The 22040-nt window shown below is 37.9% G+C and overlaps 1 protein-coding gene across 1 annotated transcript in view; it reads left to right on the top strand.

Moving 5' to 3' along the window:
* LOC109848007 (uncharacterized mitochondrial protein AtMg00810-like) overlaps positions 18378–22040 on the top strand; it is a 6649-nt gene continuing 2986 nt past the window's right edge. The window contains exon 1 of the mRNA XM_020417259.1: positions 18378–18493. Coding sequence (XP_020272848.1) covers positions 18378–18493 — 116 coding nt within the window. The remainder of the gene's footprint in view (positions 18494–22040) is intronic.

Below are 22040 nucleotides of genomic sequence, written 5' to 3'. Positions count from 1 at the left end.
TCGACAACGAACTCCGACTCATCTAAACTGATAGTACACCATCTATAAATGCTCTCTAGAAGCGATATCTCACCTAAAGGGGTGGAAACTGATAAAGGGGTATCTAAAGGCTAAGCTATGAGCTGAAGTCTAGTCATAAAAATATACGAAATGAAGGAATGCGAAGCTCCCGAATCGAAGAGAATACGGGCGGGAAAAGAATTCACAAGAAACGTACCCTCCACTACTGTTCCGCTAGCTCCATGATCACGCGATACTACCGCATATACTCTTCCCGTGGCTGAAGACTGCTCTGCTGCTAGTGCTAAAGAATACGGGACTATCTGCCCCTAAGGAACCTCTTGAACTGCACAAATCAGTCCCTCAATCTTCTGGGCTGCTGGCGGTTCCTCTAGCCTCATCTGCTAACCATGACCTCTGCCCTGAACTCCATGTTGCTGCTGGTTCGGGCCCATGCCCTGCTAAGCTCCTGCTGGTGCGCTGCGGCACTCTGATACCTTATGTCTAACCTTGCGACAGTTATAGCAAACGCTTTGAAACTTACGCTGCTGATGCGCCCTTTGATCCTGCTGGGGTCCCTTCTTATGAGGGCCTTGATGTTGCTGTTGAGGTCCCAAAAAAGGTCTCTTGTTCTTACCCTTGTCCTCTGTAATGACCGTAAAATTTTGATACTAGTTAAAATAAATTTTCGGTATTTTAAAATATTTAATTATGATTTTTAAAAGAGTATTTGTATTTTTCTCGATTTTCTAGAATTTTCTACGATTTAAAGTCTAAGTTTTATATTTATTTAAATGGTTTTTATATTTATAAATTAATTTAGTGCAATGAAAATTTTTGGGATTTATCCGTTGTGTTACCGATACTATTACGTATCATTTTGAATAATACGTGGTATTATTATTATTATTACGTATATTTTTGTATAATACGCTGTATTATTAATTACGTATTATTTATATAATTTCTTGTACTATTTCTACTATTGCGTATTATTGGTCGTATTAGTACAACTGGTACATTTTATCGTGTAGATAGATAATTGTCACATAATTATTTGATTTTAAATGTAAGTAAATATAATTTTATTATTAATTATTTCCGTTTAATTATACAATATGGGTATATTTCGACAGTTTCGTATCAACTATTGTATTAAGTCAACATGTATGTTTTTATTTGTAGATAATTATTATATAATTAGTTTAATTTTTAAGTACCCAAAATTATTTATTTTAATTATTTCCGTTTAAATACCTGAACCCATTTGAAAATAATCCCAAATTATTTTGCTCCCGTGACAAACCCCAACAACTTCGTTCTCTCTCTCCGCATTTTTTCAAAAATGACTGCTCAACGTGCATCATCCCTCAATATTTTATTTTATTTTATTAATTTTTTATTAATTTTTTTCCTATTTAAGTCCGCCCAGCTCTCTCTCTCTCGTACTCACACACACACACTCTCTCTCTCTCTCTCTCTTTCTTTCTCTCTCTCTGTCTTCCACCGCCAAAGCCAGCGCCACCTCCAACAGCCGCACCTCCATCTTCACCACCACCTCTCGCCGCCCTGTTCGCCGCCCCGCCAACGACCAGCAGCCGCACCCGAACCCAGCCTCTCCGCCTCCAGCAGCACCGCCTATTCCTCCTCCGACCAGCCTCCCTGTCCGCCGCCCCACGAGCTCTCGCCGCCCCACTGCAGCGACGCCCCGCCTCCTCCTCCTCTACTCCTCAGATCCACCCGCGCCGAACCACCACAGCAGCCCCGGAGCCGCGTCGCCGCCTCACGCTCAAACCCCGAGCTTCCGTCAACGCCACCGTGCCGTGCTCAGTCCCAGTCCGCCCCCTCGTCGTCGACGAGTGTCGCCGAGATCCCCGTGCCATCAGAGTCGATACGTTCGACGTACCCGAGGCAAGATCCCGATACTCTCTTGACTTATCATTCAATTCTTAGATCCGCTCTGAATTAATTAGTTGCTTGCAAGATCCCTATTCTTGCTCAGTACAATTTTAGTTTGATCATAGATTAATTATGCATACGAACTCGTTACCCGAATAAATACTCGTTACAAATATAGAACTGTCGTGAACATATTAGACTGAGAACTATAACGTATAGAACTGTTGTGAACGAAATAGACTGTGGACAATAACGTATGACCATTCACATTGTAATACATATACTGTGATGACCTGTACGGATTTATTTGATGAATGATACTAAAAATAATATTTTGATAATAGATACTATAAAGATAAAATAAGATAAAATTATTTTAGATTAGTTTATGATTTTTTAAGGATTTATTTGACAAAATAATCATTTTAAAATAATTATAATAAATTATTTTGGTGAAAAATCATTTTAGAGTAAGTTTATGATTTTTTAAGGATTTATTTGACAAAATAATCATTTTAAAATAATTATAATAAATTATTTTGGTGAAAAATCATTTTTGAGTAATTATAATAAATTAATAGAATTTATTTGATAAAAGAATTTATTTTAAGAATAAGTGTCAATTTAGAATAATTTCAATAATTTAAGAAAGTTTTATAAAAAGAATTATTTTAGGATATTTATAAATATTTTTAAAGGATTTATTTTAGAAAAAGGATTATTATGGATTTTTCATGATTTATGTTTCTTAATTTTAATTATGTGATATGCTATGATCTTGTTGTATATGATTAGTTGTATTTATTACTCTTTGTTATGCTTGAGAACCGTTAGAAATTCATGACTAGTGTGGCATGATGTGTCCTGTTTAAGACTTAGAACCTGTGTATATGTTAGCTTAGAAAAACAAGAGAGTTGGGGTGGGGAAGTTAATGTTCATGTGGTCGGATAAGTTGATGTATCTTCCAGGCTCGCTCCCGTGGTTGGTCTCGCCACCGGGGTTGGTTTGTAGGGCTAAAGTGAAATGTGTACATCACTTTAGTCAGTAAAATCGTTTTGTCACCCGGGTTCTGTTTGAAGTTCGAACCAGGCAGAAAATGGTTTACGTGTAGTCCTCTAGGCCGCATGTGTAGCGGGATTGGATGCACGTAGAGGATTTGTGAACAGTCAGTTATCCGATGATATGAACGTTGACTCTGTGTGAGATGTGAACCAGTGACCTGTTATAGGATGGCTAGTTACATGACTTGTTACCAGTGGTTCGGTATCGCCACTAGAGTTGGTTTGTTGGATCAAGGTGAATCGGTGTCGTCACTTTGGTTAGGATTTATGGATTCTTGTGAGATGTAGGCCAGTTGTGTTCCTTTTCATACATAGATCGGGATTAATATTTAATTATCTATAATTTGAGACATATGGTATATACATGAGGGTTTCCTTGTTTGGATTATTTCGCTCGACGTACTACGTCTCTTGTTGTAGATTTTTAAGTATTAATTCCATCTAGTGTATAACTCTGTACTTGGATGATTATTCTGATCACTAGCTGCATGATCGACTTGTTACTTGGTTGATTCCCTTGGATTTATTATGATTATTCTATTCTAGTAGTAAATTATATTTAGATTATTAGTATTTCAGTTGCATGTTTCCATTGTTATTACCATCATTTGCATTGGTCGCACGACCGTTCTATTCTTCCTTTCGGGATCTTGCCGTGTGCCATGCACCTGACGTACACCTGTTTTCTCTGGTGTACGTCAGACTTAGAAGAAGAACAGGTTCAGCTTAGAGATGCGCCAGAGCCGAGTATTCTCAGCAGGAGTGTCTTGTAGACGAAGCAGAAGAAGAGTTGAAGCTCAGTTATTCCTTTCAGCTTATTTTCGTAGCATTTCCTTTTCCGCCTGATCATTGTATTTTATATTCTCCAGTATTTCATTCAGATAGTTTGTATAAGGGCATGTTTGGCCCGAATATTATGTCTGGATGATCATTTCAGTTGTGATATGTATCTTTTGGTTCTGAGTTGTTTATTATATTCTCATTACTGTGATCGGGGACCTGTGCCTTCGTTTGTATTTCTTAACGCTTAGCGTATTAGATTGAGAAGACGGGGTCTAGCACTTATCTCTTCTCAGTTTAATATGTTGCGGGCTTGTTCACGTTCTGATTCCTCAGTATTTTGGGAAGCGAGGCATGACATCCTCGGTCTGTCCTGCCTTGGTCTTCCCTTCCTTATCCTTCTGGAACTTAACAGTCTTAATCTCCTGTGAGGTGGTGGCCTCAGCTACTTCTCGAACTAAATAGAACTTCCTCAAGATGAGGTATCAACGAAGATAAGGGTGAAGTCCTGCTAGGAACATCTGAGCCTGGCACTCTCCTGTCTGCCACATACCCGTGAAGTGCAGCAACTCCACTTATCTGGTGCTCTCATCTTCTAGTACCTCTCTACCATACGAAGCCAGGCCTCCTGTTCTATGGTTCTATCCGGGACTACTAGTGGAATAGCTACAGGTATGGTCTCTGGGGGTCTTTCGCTGATAGGAACGACTGGTATCCCCTGTGGCTGATCTACTGGTGGTGGTGGTGATGGCGTGATATGATTCGCCACAAGCTCCTCAATTACTGCCATCCTAGCGACTATGGGAGCCATAAGATCTATAAGGTACTGGGGAGCCTGCTGCGACTCAGGTGGTGCCTACTGTGGCTCGAGTTGAGTTTGCTGTGGCTCAGGTGGAGCCTGTTGTGACTCTGCCTGACCAGCTCTCCGAGTACGAGGTCTACCACGTCCTGCCATCTCTCTAATCATAAGAAATAAGAGTTTATGAGTCAAAATAGACATATATATACATACATAATGTATCACAATATGATTTTCACAACAATTTAGTATTCACACAAATACTTTAAGTTTACACAAAATAGTTATCATAAAAAAAATTCTCAAATTTTGAGATATACACATATATCGTCCTCACTCATACTAGGAAATCCTTATGGACTCTATACATGAATCCTAAGAAACTCTATCCTAGCTCCATGACTCGACATAGGATGATCCTAAGGATACTGGAGCTACAACTCTGATACCAACTGTGACACCCCTGGGTTCACACAAGGCTGCAGCCCAAGGTAAAACCAAGAATGTCAAACCTACCATGCACCACACCGTGTAATAATATATATCACCATCACAATTACTATCTCTCTGGTAGAGTCAATAACAGATGTAGGTACAAAAGCAAGTAAAAGATAATACAAGAGTCAAATGATCAAATAATAGAGATCAAAATTTATATTTCATCATCCAACATACTGAAATACATGTCAATGTCTGAAATAAATAAACTAGAGTTTCTCAACAAGTCTCAAATAAAAAATATCTAAAGAAGAGGAAATAAGGCACACACAGCCTTTACAACTTCTAGAATAAAACCCTCAAATATCTAAACAAAAGTCTACAGAGGACCTCAAAAGAAAAATATAACTAAAATAGAGAGTTGAATCACTAAAGTGCATCGCCATTAACCTGCGACTCTCTGGGCACCTGGCTCGTTACCTGAAAAGGGAGGGACAACGAGCGTCAAAGCACTAGCGAGCAACATCATAACCAACCCCAAGAGATAGGGCTCATTGTATACAGAAAATACATTTAATACATATATATACATAAAATCACTGATTCTATTTAGGAAATTACAATACGAACATAGGTACGTCGAGCGAAATAATCCAAATAAGGAAACCTTCATGTATATACCTTATAGTTTAAATTGTAAATCCCTAACAATAAAAGGATTTTAATATTTAGGAAATTACAACACAAGCATAGGTATGTCAAGCAAAATAATCCAAACAATGAAACCCTCATGTATATACCTTGTATCTCAAATTGTAAATCGCTAAACATCAAACCCGAAATCTAATACAGGAACAATAATAAAAAGAAGACAACCCATCTCAGAACTTAAAATATTGTGTCATATCACAACTCACATAAGTGTCATGTCCAGCCTATGCAAGTATAAGTGCCATACTCAAGGTCTAAACTGGTGTCCAACACATGGACAAAAACTAGATGTAGTGGATGTCCAACACATGGAATGCATATGTAAATTATCCAACACATGGACTGAGAAATGAATGTCCAACACATGGACTGAACGTGATAAATGTCCAACACATGGACTACACATAATAATTGTCCAACACATGGACTAAATAAAATATATGATAAGATGCATATACACTACTTTCACACGTGCCTCGGTGTACTAACCTAGACTTGTGCCCGCAAGTCATCTCACACGTAGAGATTCAAAATAAACATAAATTTCTAATATTAGATATTCAAGGCAACTCCTCGTTCACATAGAAGTACGCAAAAATAGTAAACATGCCCAAACAGTTTTGGATAAAACAAAACAACCCAAACAGATCCAATATCGAGGAAAACTAGAAATTTTCTCATCAGTCGACTCATGAGTCGACTAGGATCATCGGTCGAATCATTGGTCGACTGGTCAGACAGAAAAGAAGAAAAGTAAGAAATTCCCGTCAGTCGACTCATAAGTCGACTGGTAAATCGACTGATAGGTTGACTGAGACGCCAGATTTCTAGTTTTCGTGCACATGATGTTTATTTGTAAAATCATTATATCCCAGGCATAATATTATATGTTCTAACAAATATGAATCAGTTTAAAATGATAGTTTAATATGTAAAATCATCACCAAAAATCTGAAACATGTATACACATAATTTAAACATTTTAAAGACAATAAATCGGAACTTTAATCTCTTATTAAAGTGGTTTCAGATCTAGATCTCTGCAATAAGAATCGTTGGTGAGCTTTTTATAAACTAAAAATTTGATTTCTCGCATCATATGCTATAAAGATCTACTTTTATACACAAAATAATCATTTAGGCTCAATAAAATCCGAAATAAAAATCAATAAAATTATACAAACAGTAGGTATAGGGCTGGGCGAGATGTTACTCGTCTCCGATGTGCTGCAAAACTCTTGAACCCTCAAGGAATCGATCTTCCTTCGATAGCACCACAAAATCCTGCTGTAAATCCTCCGAAAATTCCCCAAAAATCACCAAACACGAAGCTAGGGTTTGAGGGGGGAGAGGGGGCTAGGGTTTCTGAGATTTGAAGAAGGTGAGGGGTGTTCTCGGGTAGGAGAGTTTATATATTAGCGGTCAAACCTGAAACAAAACCGAACATACCTGCAAACTAAAAGAAAAACCCGAAATCAGCCCGTTAGTCGACTCATAGGTCGACTCATCAGTCGACTGGTTAGTCGACTGATAAGTCGACTGAGCAGATAACAGTTTCATGCATGTCTTGTTTGTCCATGCACAAAACTCTACACATACACACTCATACATCTCTAATAGCTAGTTATCAAGTATATCCATGACCTCAAGCTATTTATCATAATAAATTCACATATCTTCATAAAAAATACGAGATTTTATAACCGCGACTGGAGCAGAAGCTTACTGCTTCTGTGCACGACACGCGATCGACCGTCACGATCGACCGTGGCGGTAAAAGCAGAAACCCTAGTTCAGGTTTCTGTTCTACGTGGTTTGATCCAAAAACTTTCGTGCGATGTTTATATACATTATCATTCCTTCATAAGTGATTTAGCATAACCAGAACATGTGAATTTCAGTCTAATCACTATAGATAAAACGAATCAAATCTTAAACATGTAAATTTTGTGTCGAAATCTTCAAAAACAAAAATCTTTCTTACAAAACTCTTGTTAGAAATAAACTCAGATCTAGATCTGTATTAAGAATTTTGTGGGTGAGCTTTATTAACTAAAAACATGTTCTCTTTGCAAAAATACAACATATAGATCTATTTTTATACATAATCTAGTATGTTAGGCTCACAAATCATATGAAAAACATTATTAAAATATTTAAAAACAAGGGTATAAGGTTGGGCGAAATGAAACTCGCCTATGGGATGATGAACAACTCCAAGAAAATGCTGAAAAAATATGCTCCTGCGCCGAAAACCGCTGGATCCTACTCAAACTCTTTGAAATCTGTCGAAATCACGAAGGAGAAGGGGTTAGGGTTTGCAAGAGGGAAGGAGGAGGCTGCTAGGGTTTTTTGTGGTGAAGAAGAAGCTCTCACAAATATAATATTATATATATGAGCCCACAAACCTGACCCAAAACCCAATAAGACTCAAACTGGGAAAAACTAGTAAAACTGTGTACGGTCGACCGTCACGGTCGACCGCACAAGAGATAGAAGCTTTCTGCTTCTGCTGCGCGCCCGGCGATCGACCGTCACGGTCGGTCGCGCAGGAAATTTCCTGTTGGTGCCTGTTGTTTGTGTGCTGGTCTTATCACTCGATCTTTCTCATATAAATACACTCGTTTGATCCCCCAAACACTTGTTATCATATTCATCTATAATATAAACATATATTTCACAATAAAAAATTCATTCACTGTATTTTACAGGGTTTAATAGCCATTTTTATTCATTTCAACACGCTGGCAAAAAATTTCGTAGAGGCTTAATTTTATAATTTTGTGAGCCATAACCCATAATTTTTGGTCAAAGTTAGATATTTTGACCCACTAGCAAATAATTTTGTATAAGTAAAATTCACGATTTCATGAGCTATAACCTATAATTTTTGTACATTTTTTGTTGTTTGACAAGTTAGAAAATAATTTGGTGGAAAATAATATTCATGATTTCATGAGCTATAACCTTTGAATTTTGGCCATTTTAGTCATTTTTGACTCAATGGTGAATAATTTTAGGGAGGCTAAAATTCACAATTTCATGAGTAATACCCATAATTTTTAGCCATTTTAGTCATTTCGACGCGGTGGCAAGTAATTTTAGGAAGGCCAAATTTTATAATTTTGTAAACTATAACCCACGATTTTTGGTCATTTTTAGTCATCTTGACCCACTTGCAAATAATATTACAGATGCTAAATTTTATGATTTCATGAGCTATAACCCTTTTTCATTGTTTTGTCTCATTAGCAAATAATATCATTGAGGCCAAAATTCAAGGTTTCATAGGCAATAGCCCTCGAATTTTTACCATTTTTTAGTTGTCTTAATTGTATGGTAAATAATTTTGTGTTGGCCAAATGTTATTGTGACGCCCCTAGTTTCAATAAGGCTACAGTCCAAGGTGAAACTAAGAATGTCAAACCTATTAAGCACCAAACACCATGCTACGACATGCTTCACCATCACAGTCACTACCTATCTAGTAGAATCAACAACAGGTGTAGGTACATAACAGGCAAAAGAGAGTATACAAAAAGGAAACTAAACAACAGATGCTCAGAAGAATAATCACTACAACTGATATCAATAGATAAGTCTCTAAAAAGGTAATATCTGAACTGAATACAAATGTCTCGACATAAGAATCAAATGAAATGATATTAATGCACATTGCCTATACAAAACTAGAATAAAAACTCAAATATTTTATAAATACATCTATTGTGGAGTTCTGATATAAACTACTAGCTATGGCTCTCCGTGCACCTGGCTCGTTACCTGAAAGTGGGGAAACAACGAGCGTCAAAGCGCTATAACAAGTAACATCTCAACCAACCCCAGGGAAAGGGCTAGAAGGATAAGAAAATATCTGATAATACATATAGACAGCCAAACATCGACTGTAAAAATAAAATAGAGGTTTGATGTTTAGAAATTTACAACACGAGCATAGGTACGCCTCCCTTAGCTCAAATTGTATATAGCTAAATATCATTTTCAAAAGCTACAACATGAAGTAATAACTCTATCTCCAACCAAAATATTAATAACTTGTCATATGTCAATTACATACCCAACTCATGGTCTGTAATAAATAAATGTCCAAAGTATGATCTACAATAGATTAAAGTCCAACACGAGGACTGTAGTGGATTATAGTCCAACACGAGAACTTTGATGATTATAGTCCAATACGAGGACTTTGATAGTTTATAGTCCAACACGAGGACTTTAATAGTTTATAATCCAACACGAGGACTTGATAGCTTATAGTCCAACATGAGAACTGCAATATGCAAATAGTGTCAGAAATCACATATATACCATTCACCCTTATGCTCCGGTAAATAAATCTAAGACTCATGTCTGAAGTAAACTAATGGATACCAATCTTAGTGCATAACAAACCCATATAACCTAGATATTTTGTTAGCTACACAAACCTAAGCACAACAGGACAAAAGCAAAAAAAAATTCCCCCAGTGGTCGACCGCCCTCGGTCGACCGCGACTGGAACAGAAGCTTACTGCTTCTGTGCACGACACTCGATCGACTGCCACGCTCGACCGCGTAAAAGTAGAAACCCTAGTTCATGTTTCTGTTCTACGTGGTTTGATCCAAAAACTTTCGTGCGATGTTTATATACATTATCAATCTTTCATAAGTAATTTAGCATAACCAGAACATGTGAATTTCAGTCTAATTACTATAGATAAAACGAATCAAATCTTAAACATGTAAATTTTGTGTCAAAATCTTCAAAAACGAAAATCTTTTTACAAAACTCTTGTTTAGAAATAAACTCAGATCTAGATCTGTAATAAGAATTTTGTGGGTGAGCTTTATTAACTGAAAACATGTTCTATTTGCAAAAATACAACATATAGATCTATTTTTATACATAATCTAGTATGTTAGACTCACAAATCACAAAAAAACATTATTAAAACATTTAAAAACATGGGTATAGGGTTGGGCGATATGAAACTCGCCTGAGGGATGATGAACAACTCCAAAAAAACGCTAGAAAAATATCCTTCTACGCCGAAAACCACTGGATCCCACTCAAACTCTTCGAAATCAGCCGAAATCACCAAGGAGAAAGGGTTAGGGGTTGTAAGAGGGAAGGAGGAGGCTGCTAGGGTTTTCTGTGGTGAAGAAGAAGCTCTCACGAATATAATATTATATATATGAGCTCACAAACCCGAACCAAAACCCAATAAGGCTTGAACTTGGAAAAACTGGCAAAACTACGTACGGTCGACCGCGCAAGAGATAGAAGCTTTCTGCTTCTGCTGCGTGCCCGGTGTCGGTCGGGCAGGAAATTTTCTGTTGGTGCATGTTGTTTGTGTGCTGGTCTTATCACTCAATTTTTTTCATATAAATACACTCGTTTGATCCCCAAACACTTGATATTACATTCATCTATGATATAAACATATATTTCACAATAAAAAAATCCATTCACTATATTTTACGGGGTTTTACAATCACTTTTATTCATTTCAACCCGCTGGCAGATAATTTCGCAGAGGCTTAATTTTACAATTTTGTGAGCCATAAACATAATTTTTGGTCAATTTTAGATATTTTGACCCATTAGCAAATAATTTTGCATAAGTAAAATTCACGATTTCATGAGCTATAACCTATAATTTTTGAACATTTTTTGTTGTTTGACAAGTTGAAAAATAATTTCACAGAAACTAAAATTCATGATTTCATGAGCTGTAACCCATGAATTTTGGCCATTTTAGTCATTTCTGACTCAATGGTAAATAATTTTAGGGAGGCTAAAATCCACAATTTCATAGTAATACCCATAATTTTTAGCCCTTTTAGTCATTTCGACGCGGTGGCAAGTAATTTTAGGAAGGCCAAATTTTATGATTTTATAAACTATAACCCACGATTTTTGGTCATTTTTAGTCATCTTGACCTGCTAGCAAATAATATTACAGATGCTAAATTTTATGATTTCATGAGCTATAACCCTTAATTTTTGGCTATTTTTCGTTGTTTTGGCTCATTGGCAAATAATATCATTGAGGCCAAAATTCAAGGTTTCATAGGCAATAGCCCTCGAATTTTTACCATTTTTTAGTTGTCTCAATTGCATGGTAAATAATTTTGTGTTTGCCAAATGTCATTGTGACGCCCCTAGTTTCAATAAGGCTGTCATCCAAGGTGAAACTAAGAATGTCAAACCTGTCAAGCATCAAGCACCATGCTACGACATGCTTCCCCATCACAGTCACTACCTATCTATTAGAATCAACAATAGGTGTAGGTATATAACAGGCAAAAGAGAGTATATAGAAAGGAAACTAAACAACAGATACTCAGAAGAATAATCACTACTACTGATATAAATGGATAATTCTCTAAAAAGGTAATATCTGAACTGAATACAAATGTCTCGACATAAGAATCAAATGAAATGATATTAAGGCACATTGCCAATACAAAACTAGAATAAAAACTCAAATATTTTATAAATACATCTATTGTGGAGTTCTGATATAAACTACTAGCAAAAATTAAAAATGGTAACTAGAATAACTCTATCAAGCTATGGCTCTCCGTGCACCTGACTCGTTACCTGAAAGTGGAGAAACAACGAGCGTCAAAGCGCTATAGCAAGTAACATCATAACTAACCCCAAGGGAAAGGGCTAGAAGGATAAGAAAATATATGATAATACATATAGATAGCCAAACATTGACTGTTAAAATAAAATAGAGGTTTGATGTTTAGAAATTTACAACACGAGCATAGGTACGCCTCCCTTAGCTTAAATTGTAAATAGTTAAATACCAAAATCAAAAGCTACAACATGAAGTAATAACTCTATCTCCAACCAAAATATCAATGACTTGTCATATGTCAATTACATACCCAACTCATGGTCTGCAATAAATAAATGTCCAAAGTATGATCTGCAATAGCTTAAAGTCCAATACGAGGACTGTAGTGGATTATAGTCCAACACGAGGACTTGTATGATTATAGTCCAATACAAGGACTTTGATAGTTTATGGTCTAACACGAGGACTTTAATAATTTATAGCCCAACACGAGGACTTGATAGCTTATAGTCCAACACGAGGACTATAATATGCAAATAGTATCAGAAATAATATATATATCATTCACCCTCATGCTCCGATGTCTAAATCTAAGACTATTGTCTGAAGTTAACTCATGTATATTAATCTCTATGCATAACAAACCATATAACGCAGATATTTTGCCAGCTACACAAACCTAAGCACAATAGGACAAAAGCAGGAAAAAAATCCCCCAGCGGTCGATAGCCCGCGATTGACCGCGACTGGAGCAAAAGTTTACTGCGTCTGTGCACGACACGTGGTCGACCGCCACGGTCGACCGCGTAAAAGTAGAAACCCTAGTTTAGGTTTCTGTTCTGCGTGGTTTGATCCAAAAACTTTTGTGCGATGTTTATATACATTATCAATCCTTCATAAGTGATTTTGCATAACACGAACATGTGAATTTCAGTCTAATCACTATAGATAAAACGAATCAAATCTTAAACATGTAAATTTCGTGTCGAAATCTTCAAAAAAAAAATCTTTCTTAAAAAACTCTTGATAGAAATAAACTCAGATCTAGATCTGTATTAAGAATTTCGTGGGTGAGCTTTATTAACTGAAAACACGTTCTCTTAGTAAAAATACAACATATAGATCTTTTTTATACATAATCTAGTATGTTTAGCTCACAAATCACATGAAAAACATTATTAAAATTTATAAAAACATGGGTATAGTGTTGGTCGAGATGAAACTCGCCTGAGGGATGATGAACAACTCCAAAAAAACGCTGGAAAAATATCCTCCTATGTCAAAAACTGCTGGATCCCACTCAAACTCTTCGAAATCCGCAGAAATCACCAAGGAGAAGGGGTTAGGATTTGCAAGAGGAGGCTGCTAGGATTTTCTATGGTGAAGAAGAAGCTCTCAAGAATATAATATTATATATATTAGCCCACAAACCTGACCCAAAATCCAATAAGACTCGAACTGGGAAAAACTGGCAAAACTACGTACGGTCGACCGCCACGATCGACCGCGTAAGAGATAGAAGCTTTCTGCTTCTGCTGCATGCCTGACGGTCGACCACCACGGTCGCTCATATAGGAAATTTTCTGTTGGTGTGTGTTGTTTGTGTGCTGGTCTTATCACTTGATCTTTCTCATATAAATACACTCGTTTGATCCCCAAATACTTGTTATCACATTCATCTATGATATAAACATATATTTCACAATAAAAAAATCATTCACTATATTTTACAGGGTTTTACAGCCATTTTTATTCATTTCAACTCACTGGCAAATAATTTCGCAGTGGCTTAATTTAACAATTTTGTGAGCCATAACCCAATTTTTGGTCAAATTTAGATATTTCGACCCACTAGCAAATAATTTTATATAAGTAAAATTCATGATTTCTTGAGCTGTAACCTATAATTTTTGAACATTTTTTGTTGTTTGACAAGTTGGAAAATAATTTGACAGAAACTAATATTCATGATTTCATGAGCTATAACCCATGAATTTTGGTCATTTTAGTCGTTTTTGACTCAATGGTAAATAATTTTAGGGATGCTAAAATTCGCAATTTCATGAGTAATACCCATAATTTTTAGCCATTTTAGTCATTTCGACGCGGTGGCAAGTTATTTTAGGAAGGCCAAATTTCATGATTTTGTAAACTATAACCCACAATTTTTGGTCATTTTTAGTCATCTTGACCCGCTAACATATAATATTGCAGATGCTAAATTTTATGATTTCATGAGCTATAACCCTCAATTTTTGGCTATTTTTTATTGTTTTGTCTCATTGGCAAATAATATTATTGAGGCCAAAATTCAAGGTTTCATAGGCAATAGCCCTCGAATTTTTACCATTTTTTAGTTGTCTCAATTGTATGGTAAATAATTTTGTGTTGGCCAAATGTCATTGTCGAATTTTTACCATTTTTTAGTTGTCTCAATTGTATGGTAAATAATTTTGTGTTGGCCAAATGTCATTGTACGCCCCTAGTTTCAATAAGGCTGCAGTCCAATGTGAAACTAAGAATGTCAGACCTGTCAAGCACCAAACACCATACTACGACATGCTTCACCATCACAGTCACTTCTTATCTAGTATATTCAACAACCGGTGTAAGTATAAAACAGGCAAAGAGAGTATACAGAAAGGAAACTAAACAACAGATACTCAGAAGAATAATCAATATCATTGATATAAATGGATAAGTCTCTAAAAAGGTAATATCTGAACTGAATACAAATGTCTCGACATAATAATAAAATGAAATGATAGTAAGGCACATTACCTATACAAAACTAGAGTAAAAACTCAAATGTTTTATAAATACATCTATTGTGGAGTTCTGACATAATCTACTAGCGAAAATAAAAAATGGTAACTAGCTCCATCAAGCTACGGCTCTCCGTGCACCTGGCTCGTTACCTAAAAGTGGGGAAACAACGAGCGTCAAAGCGCTATAGCGAGTAACATCTCAACCAATCCCTGGGGAAAGGGCTAGAAGAATAAAAAAATATCTGATAATACATATAGATAGCCAAACATCGACTGTAAAAATAAAATAAAGGTTTGTTGTTTAGAAATTTACAACACGAGCATAGATACACCTCCCTTAGATCAAATTATAAATAGTTAAATACCAAATTCAAAAGCTACAACATGTAGTAATAACTCTATCTCCAACCGAAATATCAATGACCTGTCATATGTCAATTACATACCCAACTCGTAGTCTACAATAAATAAATGTCCAAAGTATGATCTGCAATAGCTTAAAGTTCAACACGAGTGTTGTAGTGGATTATAGTCCAACACGAGGACTTTGATGCTTGTAAAACCCCAAAATTTTGAATATTTTATGATAAATAATAATAAATATATTATATATTTATAATTAACATATTATATGTTTGAGTATTCTAGAAATTCATTTAAGATCAATTTAATGTATATATATAAGAGCAAATGTTCAAATCTTGCTCGATGTATAAATCTGAAAATTTATGACCAGTGGAGAGATTTTATATTTTACACACTGATACATTGTGAATATGAAAAAATATAAATGACCAAAGTTGTAGATATCTTCAGCAAATTTCTAAAAAATCTTTAATTACCTTATTCCGAGGTTGGGTGCAAAAGTTACAGCCAATATGCCGAAGAGTATGTTTTTGGTCAGACTGGGTTTTCCAGTTTCAGGTTTTGGGTTTTGGGCTGTAGTTTTTCGGTATTTTTTGTCATATATACACATGTTTAAACATAAAAATACCTCTTTTTTCCTATGTTCCATACCCTAGCAGCCCCTTTTCCCCTCTCTCAAACCCTAGTTCTTTTCTTTGGTGATTTTGAGGGATTTTGAAGGATTTTTCAGCGGGTTTTGTGCAGTGAAGCGAAGGGGATTGGTTCTTTTTCATGTGGTAAGAGTTTTTCAACATCTAAGGTGAATAATATCTCGTCCAACTCTGCACCCTTTTATTTTGCACATTTTCTTAAGTTTTATTCGGATTTTTTGAGCCTAAAACGTATTTTTAGTATACAAAAGATAGATCTTTATAACTTATGAAGTGAGAATACATTATCATAATTTTCTAATTGATTACAATAGTAATCTTGACAAATTTCAAATCTAAAATTTATTAATCATGAATTAAATCATAACTTTTTGCTTTTAAAACGTTTAAACATGTGTATATAAATGTTTAGGGTTTCGACGATATATTTACATGCTAATATTTTGTTTCATGTTATTTTATATATGTTGATATCAGTAATATTATGCTTGGATATATTTACATGCTAATATTTTGTTTCATGTTATTTTATATATGTTGATATCAGTAATATTATGCTTGAAAAATAATTATGTCTCTACTTGATTTGTTTCGAAGCAGACATGAACATGTGAAGGGTTTCTACCTATTTCGGTTGATCACCGGCATAGTTTGTACATGTTTACTTTTGTTGTGTGCTTTAATAATATGAACGAGGAGTCACCTGGAATATTTAGCGTTAGAAATTATTATTTATTATGTATCTTCATATGTGAGATGGCTTGCGGACATGAGTTTAGATTTTCACACCGAGACACGTGTGAAATTAGTCTATATTCATCCTTTTCATATATCTCATCGATATTCTACACATTTCATTCAGTCCATGTGTTAGGCAATTATTATGTGCAGTCCATGTGTTGGACATTCATCATATTCAGTCGACGTGTTGGACATTCATTATATTCAGTCCATGTGTTGAACATTCATCATTCGATCCATGTGTTGGACAATTTATATAAGCAGTCCATGTGTAGGGCATCCACTACACCTAGTCTTAGTCCATGTGTTGGACACCTGTTTAAACCTTGAGTATGATACTTACACTTACATAGGCTAGACATGGCACTTATGTGGGTTTTGACATGACATAGTATTTGAGTTCTGAGATGGGTTAGTCTTCTTATATTATTGTTCATGTATTAGATCTTGGGTTTGGTATTTAGGGATTTATAATTTGAGATATATGGTATATACATGAGGGTTTCCTTGTTTGGATTATTTCGTTCGACGTACCTATGCTCGTGTTATAATTTTCTAAATACTAAAATCCTCTTGTTGTTAGGATCAATGATTTTATGTATATATGTATTAACTGTATTTTTTATATGCAACGAGCCCTCTCCCTTGGGGTTGGTTGTGATGTTGCTAGTGTTTTGACGCTCGTTGTCCCCTCCCATTTTAGGTAACGAGCCAGGTGCACGGAAAGTCATAGGTTGATGACGATACTTATTAGCATCCATCTTTTATTTGTAGTTTTATTTTATTTATGGAGCTCCGCTATAGACATTTTATTTAGACATTTGAGAGTTATGTTCTAGAAGTTGTAAAAGCTGTGGACTTATTTCCTTTTATCAGATATTCTGTATTTGAGATTTATTGAGATCTTCATACTTGTTATTTTAGAGATTCGCTTTATATTTTTGTATGTTGGATGATAAAATATCATTTTTATCTCTATTATTTCATCATATATCTCTTGTGTTGGATGATAAAATATCATTTTTATCTCTATTATTTCATCATATATCTCTTGTATTATCTTTTACTTGCTTTTGTACTTTTTATCTCTATTATTTCATCATATATCTCTTGTATTATCTTTTACTTGCTTTTGTACCTATACCTGTTATTAACTCTACTAGAGAGATAGTAATTGTAATGATGAAACATGTTATTGCATGGTGTGGTGTATGACAGGTTTGACATTCCTGATTTCACCTTAGACTGTAGCCTTATGTGAACCCGGGGGCATCACAGTTGGTATCAGACCTCTAATTCCAGTATCCTTAGGATCATCCTGTGTTGAGTCGTGGAGCTAGAATAGAGTTTCTTAGGATTTATGTATAGAGTCCGCTAAGGATTTCCTAGTATGAGTGAGGAAATATATGCTTATAACATAAAATTTTGAGAATATTTTTTTATGACAACTATTTTGTGTAAATTTAAGTATTTGTGTGAATACTAAATGTTGTGAAAATCGTATTGTGATACATTATGTATATATATATGTCCATTTTGACTCATGAACTCTTATTTCTTATTATCAGAGATGACAGGATGTGGTAGACCTCGTACTCAGAGAGCTAGACAGGCAGAGTCACATCAGGCTTTATCTGAGCTACAACAAGCTCAACCCGAGCCACAGCAGGCACCAGCTGAGCTGCAGTAGGCACCCCAGTACCTAGTAGATATCATGGCCCCCTTATAGCTAGGATGACAGCAATTGAGGAGCTTGTGACGAATCATATCACACCACCACCACCACCGGCAGCTCAGCCGCAGGGGATACCAGGCGTTCCCATCAGAGAGAGATCCCCAGAGATCACACCTATAGCTATTCCACCAGCATTCCTGGATAGAGCCACAGAACAGGAGGCTTAGCTCTGTATGGTAGAGAGGTAGCAAAAGATGATGGCACCGGATCATCAGACCCTCTTATAGCCCATAAGTGGAAGGAGGATGTGAGTAATGTACTTGACATACTCAATGTGGACTCAGTTCAGAAGCAGAGACTGGCATCTTACAGTCTGAAGGGAGACGCCGGGAGATGGTACCGACTCCAGTTTACTCCAGAGCATAGGATGACCCTCACATGGGAGGATTTCGTATATTTCTTTGACGAACAGTACATTTCTTCTGCAGCACGGACTGGGAAGGAGCTTAAGTTGTCCCGATTGACTCAGGGGGACATGACAGTAGCTAACTTTGAGTGCAAGTTTATGGAGTTACTACACTTCACGGGTATGTGGCAGACAGGAGAGCGTCAGGCTCAGATGTTTCTAGCAGGGCTTCGCCCTAATTTTCGTCGATACCTCGTCTCGAGGAAGTTTTATTCGGTACGAGAGGTAGCTGAGGCCGCCACTTCATAAGAAATTGAGACAACCATGTTTTAGAAAGACAAGGAAAGGAAAGCTAAGATGGAACAGACTGAGAATAAGGGTAAGAACAAGATTTCTCAGCCACACCATCAGTAGAGGGGGCATAGCAGTAGATCCGGCTAAGATTACAGCAGTTCTTGATTGGGAACCGCCAATGACGATGACAGAGATTCGTAGCTTTTTGGGTTTAGCTGGCTATTACAGGAAGTTCATCCAAGACTTCTTGAAGATTTTGACGTCGCTTACACGCCTTACGAAGAAGGGTGTATAGTTTATTTAGAGCGTGGAGTGCCAGAAGGCTTTTGATACCTTAAAGACTAAGTTGACTACATCACCAATTTTGACTATTTTGAGCAGCGACAAGATATTTGTGGTCTACACAGATGCATCATTGGTAGGTTTAGGAGGCATCTTGATGCAGACTCAGAGGGTGGTAGCATATATCTCACGACAGTTAAGGGTATATGAGCAGAACTATCTCACTCATGACTTGGAGTTAGCAGCAGTAGTATTTACACTGAAGTCATGGAGGCACTACTTGTATGGAGTGTAGTTTGAGTTGCTCACAGACCATCAGAGTCTGAAGTATCTTTTCTCTCAGAAGGAGCTCAATCAGAGATAGAGGGGGTGGATTGAGTTATCAAGAATTATGAGTTCGCGATTTAGTATCATCCGCGGAAGGCAAATGTCGTAGCAGATGCTTTAAACAGGAAGCATCGACATCGGGTTTCGGCTTCAAGATGTAGGCGTATAAAATTACCTATAGGTCCCTTAGCATGGTTCAGCATGATGGTTCGACAAATTAACGGATGTTCGAGCGACGAGGCGATAAAGCACACAAACAACGGCATATGTTCGCCTGTGGAACCAATCCAACAGTTCGGAAAGTCAACGAGTCGTCCAACGACAAGATAGATTTGTACTCAAACACCGAGGCGGAAATACTGCCAAATAAAGACCCGGGCTATCAAATCAAAGTCCGGACGAATCAAACGAAGAACTGAAAGACGGAAAACACCGGAAAACGGCGAAACGGAACACACCCGGGGACTCGGCCTAAACCGAGCCAACCCGGGGTGGCTCGGCCCAAGCCGAGCCACCCCAGGGTGGCTCGGTGGCCGAGCCACCCCAGGGTGGCTCGGCATGAGCCGAGCCACCCTGCCGAGCCACCTCAGGGTGGCTCGGCATGAGCCGAGCCACCCTCAGGTGGCCCGACTCCCCCCCCTCTCTCTCTTGTGCACAAAGGCACAGTTCAGAGAGGCTATAAATAGGGGGGGTGGTTGTTCATTTGAGGGACTTCTTCTGAAACTTTTGAGAGAGCCGAAACTCTGCCGGATTGTCACCTCAACTCGGAGATCTGAAGGCTTGAAGACTTGGAGACCCGGATTTGATTCTTAGCGAGCACCCGCACCGAAAAAGGCAGGAGTTCGAGAGAGTCTAATCCTCAGATCTACGTCGTTACACTCCGGATCTAAGCTTGGTTCTTAGATCCCGAGATTCGAGCGGTCGTTTCCTTGGTGAAACGATCCCTCCCGGCTATTATCTCCTTGGTGGGATAATACCCGTAATACGTCGTAGATCTGCTTGGATCCAGATCACGCGGTGGTCCACGGTAAGCAACCCCGGCGCAGGCAAACAACCCACAGAAGCAAGAGACCGGATAACAGGATCTTGTGATTTGTTCGGTAAAAGAGAGAAGTTGTAATTTTGATTTCTTTGTTTTATTTTGATTTTCATTGTAAGCCGGATCTTATAAAAAGACCGGATCTCTTTGTAACGCATAAAGTTGTTAACTGAGTGCAATGACATCGATAATGAAGAAAACACCAACTTTTCCCGCGAACAATCTGGCGACCACAGTGGGAGCCACCGATCTCACTGCTGAGATCGGAGCGTCGCAGCCGCGGATCTCGATCCCGGTCGTGGAGGAGGTCGAGTATGAGTTCGACCAACAGAAGTACGAGGAGTACGTGTCCTCGTCTGGATCTACCTCCTCCCCCAAGTCCAAGAAGTTTCAGAAGTTCTCCTCCAGGAGAAAAGTCCGTTGGTGCGAAGAAGTTGAAGCCACCAACGACGACCTCACCCCATTCGACGCCGAAGTTGCGTCAGGTGAAGTCCTACCGGCCTCGAAGCAGGTCAAATCCGCCGTCGAAGGCGTGGTGATTCTCTCTAAGAGAGCTCGCCAGAGGCAGCGCCAACGCCTCGCGAAGCAGTTCGCCAAGGCCATGGAGTCTGTTGACGGGGTCCGTTACCATGCGGATCTGAAGAACAAACGAGGCAAACAGCCTCAACAGCAAATGAAGGATGGTTCCTCCAAGCCATCAACAATGGAGTGGGTTCGTGTCAAACGGGACCGCTCGACACTGGAGGAACGTATCTGCAAGCGCCGCGCATTATCTGCGCAAGCGCGGGCTAAAGCTGAAGAAGCCCGTCGCAAGCTACAGCGTGAGGTGGCCGAGAAACAGTCATCGACTCGCAAGGTTTGGAAGCCGAAGTCTGGAGTGGTTCAGACTAAGGAGCAAAACCCGCAACCGCCAAAGGTTCAACACCCGGCAAATCAATCCAAACGGCCGGTGATTTCTGCAACTGCTCCGGGAAATCCTGCAGGACCATCCCAGGAGAGAAAGTCAGTTTTGGAGCGCCTCGGTCCTATTCCCAAAGAACGAGGTAAAGCTCCAGTCCAAGAACGCTTGGGACCAATGAAGAAGTCCCAAACAATATCACATGCTGGAGGTCGTCGCAACCCGCAACACTTGGAGAAAATCGCGACGCCCAAGCGCACAACTTTGCGCATAGAAGTACAGGAGCCTGCTGGAGATTCACGCTCACAAAGG

The sequence above is a fragment of the Asparagus officinalis genome, chromosome 7, assembly GCF_001876935.1.
Source record: "Asparagus officinalis chromosome 7, Aspof.V1, whole genome shotgun sequence".
NCBI classification, from domain to species: Eukaryota; Viridiplantae; Streptophyta; class Magnoliopsida; order Asparagales; family Asparagaceae; genus Asparagus; species Asparagus officinalis.
This window is presented reverse-complemented; position numbering and strand designations above follow the sequence as displayed.